The sequence below is a fragment of the Callithrix jacchus genome, chromosome 12 (assembly GCF_049354715.1).
Source record: "Callithrix jacchus isolate 240 chromosome 12, calJac240_pri, whole genome shotgun sequence".
NCBI classification, from domain to species: domain Eukaryota; kingdom Metazoa; phylum Chordata; class Mammalia; order Primates; family Cebidae; genus Callithrix; species Callithrix jacchus.
Window position 1 is genome coordinate 109,404,001 of NC_133513.1, and position 6,000 is coordinate 109,410,000.

Consider the following 6,000-nt stretch of genomic DNA (forward strand, 5'->3'; position numbering starts at 1 on the left):
TATTTTATGTGTGGCCCAAGACAATTCTTCTTCCACTGTAGCATGGGGAAACCAAAAGATTGGATGCCCTGAACTAGATAAAGGAAAATAAACTTATACTAAAGTTAGCAGAAGAACAGAAAAAGAAAAGATTATAGCAGAAATGAGCAAAATAGTCAATAAAAAAGATTAAGAAATGAACAAAACTGCAAGTTGGTTTGTTGAAAAGTTAAACAACATTTACAAACCTTTAGCTAGACTAAAGCAAACTTGAGAAAACCGACATTAAAAAAAATAAGAAATAAAGAGGAGACATGACAATTGAGGCCACAGAGATAGAAGGAACATGCAACTAGTATAAAGAATCACACAATAAAAATTAAAATAACCTAGAATAAATAGATAAATTTCTAGAAACATACAACCTACCAAGGCTAAATCATGAAGAAATAGAAAATCAAATTTAAAATAACCTAGAAGAAATAGATAAATTTCTAGAAACATACAACCTACCAAGGCTAAATCATGAAGAAATAGAAAATCTAAACAGACCTTTATGAAAGAAGGCACAAATAAATGGAAAGACATCCTGTGTTCATGAATCAAAAGAGCCAATATTATCAAAATATTCATACAACCCGAAGCTATCTATAGATTCAATGTAGTACCTATCAAAATTCCAATGGCATTTTTTAACAGAAATAGTAAAAACAATTGTGAAATGTATATGGAAGCACAAAGGACATTAAACAGCCAAAACAATCTTGATAAAGAAGAACTAAGCTGGAATCATCACAGTTCCTGATTTCAAAATTTATTACAAAAGTACAGTATTTAAAGCAGTGTGGCACTGGCATAAAGACAGACAGAGACCAGTGGGACAGAATAGAGAGCTCGGAAGGAAACTCATGCATGTATGGTCAACTAATCCTCCACAAGGGTGAGAAGAATACACAATAAAGAAAGGATAGCCTCTTCCTACAAATGGCATTGGAAAAATTGGATATACACATTAAAAGGAACTGAATTGGACCCTTGTCTACACTACACACACACACACACACACACACACACACACACACACACATCAATCTGAAATAGATTAAAGAAGAACATAACACCTAAAAATATAAAATTCCTAGAAGAAAACAGAAGAAAAGCTTTATGACATTGGACTTGACAATGATTTCCTGGATATTTCACCAAAATCACAGGAAGCCAAAGCAAAACGAGACAAAAAGGAGGATGTGGTTTGGATGTGTGTCCCCTCCAAATCTTATGTTGAAATGTGGTCAACAATTTGGAGGTGGCCATAGTGGGAGGTATCATATCATGGGGGGTGGATCTCTCATCAATGGTTTAGTGCCATCCTCTTGATGATGAGTGAGTTCTACTCAGTTAGTTCACACAATATCTGTTTGTTTAAAAGAGCATAGCACCTCCCCCCTTACTCTCTTGCTCCTGCTCTTGCCATGTGGTACCGCAACACCGCCTTTGCCCTCCATCATGATTGTAAGCTTCCAGAGGCCCTTGGTATAAGCAAATGCTGGTGCTATGCTTTATATACAGCCTATAGAACCATGAGCCAATTAAACCTCTTTTTTTTTTTAATAAATTACCCAGCTTCTTTAGATATTTCTTCACAGCAACACAAGAATGAACTAACAAAAAAATGAGTAAAAAGGAGCAGGGCATTGCTATAAAGATACTTCAAGATGTGGAAGTGACTTTGGAGCTGGGAAGTGAGCAGATGCTGGGAGAGTCTTGGGGAAGACAGAAAGATGAGGGAGAGTTTGAAACTTCTTAGAGACTTGTTAAATGGTTGTGAACAAGATGACGATAGAGATATGGACAGTGAAGTCCAGGCTGATGAGGTCTCAAATAGAAATGATGAAGTTATTGGAAGCTGGAGTAGGGGTTACCCATGTTATACCATTGCAAAGAGCTTAACTGCATTGTATCTGTACCCTGGGGATCTTTGGTATGTTGAACTTTAAAGTGATGACTTGAGGTATCTAGCAAAAGTTTCTAAGCAGCAAAGCATCCAAGATATGGCTTGGCTGCTTCTAACAATCTACAATCAGATATGTAGGGTGCCACTGCCCTGCTCAGCCTTCAAGACACTGCTTCTTGCATCCCAGCTGCTCAGGCTCCAGCCTCAGCTCCAAGGGCCCCAGGTACAGCTTAGAACAAACCCCCAAGGGTGCAAGTCATGAGCCTTGGGAGTTTTCAAGTGGTGTTAAATCTGCATGTGCTCAGAGTGCAAGTATGAAGGAAGCTTGGCAGCTTCTATCTGGATTTCAGAGGATGTATGGATAAGCCTGAGTGCCCAGGCAGCAGGAGCAGAGCCCCCACAGAGAAATTCTACTAAGGCAATGCCAAGAAGAAACGTGAGGTTGGAACCCCCAAACAGAGTCCCCACTGGGGAACTGCCTAGTGGAGCTGTGATAAGGGGCTGCTGCCCTCCAGACCCCAGAATGGTAGATCCACTAGAAGATCCATGATTATAAAAACTGGCAGCCACTCAACTCCAACCCCAGAGAGCAGCATGTTGGCTACACCCAGAGAAGCCACAGGTGCAGGGCTACGCAAGGCCTTGGGAGCCCACTCCTCACATCAGGATTTGGGACATGAAGTCAAGAATTATGTTTAAACCCTCCCCTGCTGGGATTCAGATTTGCATGGGGCCTATTACCTTTTTCTTTTGACCAATTTCTCTTTCCTGGAATTGGACTGTTTACCCAATCCCTGTACCACCATTATATCTTGGAAGTAAATAACTTGTTTTTTATTTTACAGGCTCATAGGTAAAAGGAACTGGGCCTGAGTCTCAGATGAGACTTCTGACTTTGAACTTTGAGTGATGCTAGAATGATTAACACTTTGGGGGAGTATTGGGAAGTGATGATTGTATTTTCCAATGTGAAAAGGACATGAGGTTTAGGGGGCCAGGGGTGGAATGATATGGTTTAGATGTGTTTCCCCTCCAAATCTCATCATGATATGTAATCCCCAGTTTGGAGATGGGGCTTAATGGGAGGCATTAGATAATGGGGTTGAATCCCTCATGAATGGTTTAGTGCCACCCCCTTGGTGATGAGTGAGTTCTTGTTCAGTTAGTTTGCACAAGATCTGGTTGTAAAGAGCATGACACCTCCCCACTTGTCTCTTGCTCCTGCTCTCACTGTGTGATACACCAGCTCTTCCTTTGCCTTCCCCCATGATTCTAAGCTTCCTAAGGCCTCACCAGAAGCAGATTCAAGCATTATGCTCTGTATATAGCCTGCAGAACCATGAGCCAACTAAACCTCCTTTCTTTATAAATTGCCCAGCTTTAGGTATTTCTTTATAGCAATGCAAGAATGAACTAACACAGGAGACTACATCAAACTAAAAAGCTTCTGCCCAGGAAAGGAAACCATTAACACAGTAAAAAGGAAACCTATAGAATGGGAGAAAATATTGGCAAACCATATATGTTACGATATATCTGATAAGAGTTTAACATCTGAAATATATAAGGAACTCTAACAACTTAACAAATAACAAAAAGACAACCTGATTTTATAATGAGCAAAGGACTTAAATAGACTTTTTCTAAAAGATGCAAATAACCAAGTGGTTTATGAAAAATACTGAACATTACTAATCATCAGGGACATGCAAATCGAATTCATAGTGAGATACCACCTCACATCTTTTAGAATGGCTATTATCAAAAAAATAAAATTATAAATGTTGAGAATTAGGAGAAATTGAAACTCTTATACACTGTTGGTGGGAATGTAAAATGGTGCAGCCATTATGGAAAACACTATGGAGATTCCTCAAAAAAATAAAGATAAAACTACCATATAATCCAGCAATCACACTTCTAGGTACTTATCCAAAAGATTGAGATCAGGATATAGAATAGGTATCTCCACTTCTGTGTCCATTGAAGCATTATTTACAATAGTCAAAACATGGAAACAACCTAAATGTCCATCAACAAATGAATGAATGAAGAAAATGTATATATACACAATAGAATATTATTCACTTTTAAGAAAGAAGAAAATCCTGTCATATGTAACAACACAGGAACCTGTAGGACATTATGCTAAGTGAAATAAGCCTGTCACAGAAGGACAAATATTGCATGATTCCACTCACATAAGGTATCTAAAATAGGTGAACTCATAGAAGCAGAGAGTGGAGTGCTTCTTTTCAGGAGGTGGGGAAAAGAGAAGATAAATAGCGTTGCTATTCAATGGGTATAAAATTTCAATTATGCAAGATAAGTAAATTCCAGAGATCTACTGTACAACATCATGCCTGTAATTAGCAAAACTGGGTTGTACAATTAAAATTTTGTTAAGATGGTAGATTTCATGTTAAATTTATTCTGATATTTGAAAACACTTTAAAATGCTTGCTCCTTTGTTCCCTATCACAGTTTGGTTTGTTTAAACTCTAGATGTATGATCTATTTGTGAATATTCTTTTTTATTTAAATTTTTGTTTTTAATTGACAAATAATAATTGCACATATTTATGGGGTATATTGTGATGTTTTAACATATGTACATATGTATACATGGTAGAATTATTACATCAATCTAATTAACATATCTGACACTTCCCAAACCATTTTTTAATAATGAGAACATTTTAACTCTATTCAGCAATTTTGAAATATACAATGCATTATTATTAACTATAGTCATTATGCTATGCAGTAAATCTCAGAAACCTATTCCTCCCATGTAACTGAAGCTTTGCTCCCATTGATCAGTATCTCCCTGTTCCCCACCCAGCCCAACCTCAGCCTCTGATAACAACTATTCTCCTCTGCTTATGTAGTTCGACATTTTTAAATTCCACATATTAAGTGAGGTCATGCAGTGTTTGCCTTTCCGTGCCTGGCTTCTTTCACCTGGCATGTCTTCCAGGTTCATCCATGTTGTCACAAATGACAGAATTTCCTTTTTCCATTGTATAGGTATACCACATGTTCTTTATCCATTATTTCATTGATGGGCACAGGTTTATTCCATATTTTGGCTATTGTGGATAATGCTGCAATGAAAATGGGAGCACAAATAGCTCTTCTTCAACTTAATGATTTTGATGGCTTTCCACGTATTCCCAGAAGTGAGATTGATAGATCATGCAGTAATTTGATTTTTAGTTTTACAAGGAAACTCCATATGATTCTCCATAATGGCTATACTGATTTACATTCCCTCCAACAGTTTATAAGTTTTCCTTTTTCTCTAAATCTTTGACAGCACTTGTTATCTTTTATTTATAATAGCCATTCTAACAGATGTGAGGTGATATCTCATTGTGATGTTGATTTGCATTTCCCTGCAAATCAGGGATGATTGATATTTTTTCATGAATCTGTTGGCTGTTTGTATGTTTTTGTTTGCTGTTCTTCTTTTGAGAACTATTCAAATCCTTTGCTCATTTTTTATTTGAGTCATTTGCTTTTTTGATACTGAGTTATTTGTGTTTGTGAATATTCTTAAAAGCTCCTGTTTTAAAACCAAAGTTATCCCATACATTTTCTAGTGTTGCTCTAACCTGGAGGATACAGACACAGGCAAGGTGGATAACAGTATAGGAATGAACTGCCTTTGATGTGTGTTGTGAGCATGCTGAAAGGAGTGGGCCTCAGGAAGGATCACCATGGAGCTAGAAGCACAAATATAGTTGCTGGAGCTGTTCTGCTTCCAAGGACCACAGGAATAGCCCCTTAGCACAAGCAGAAGAGCTCCTATAGAAGCCATTCTTCCAAGCCCATCTATTCTCCTTCAGTTGGATAAGGATGTAGGCAGAGGTGTCACTTTGAGACTTTACCAGTGCCTATCTTATGTGTAAAACGGAGAACCATGTGGGCTCTTTTTTTTTTTTTTTGCTCTTTTTACAATCATATTTAAGCTATTCCGCTGCTGTTGTAAAAATACTTATTCTGTTAAACAATCCTTTCAGAAAAAATTTGGATATTCCCCTTCTAAAGTGCACTTGATTGGC

At 37.6% G+C, this 6,000-nt stretch overlaps 1 protein-coding gene across 2 annotated transcripts in view; it reads left to right on the forward strand.

Annotated features, from left to right (window-relative positions):
• The window catches only part of PNLIPRP3 (pancreatic lipase related protein 3), a 48,769-nt gene that overhangs the window by 20,347 nt on the left and 22,422 nt on the right, over positions 1 to 6,000 (forward strand). For both annotated transcript variants that reach the window (XR_013524419.1, XM_002756618.5), the window contains exon 5: positions 5,959 to 6,000. This exon is cut by the window's right edge and continues 67 nt beyond it. Coding sequence is in view for 1 of the 2 variants with exons in the window: in XM_002756618.5 (XP_002756664.1) it covers positions 5,959 to 6,000 (42 nt within the window). In the remaining variant the exon portion in view is untranslated. The remainder of the gene's footprint in view (positions 1 to 5,958) is intronic.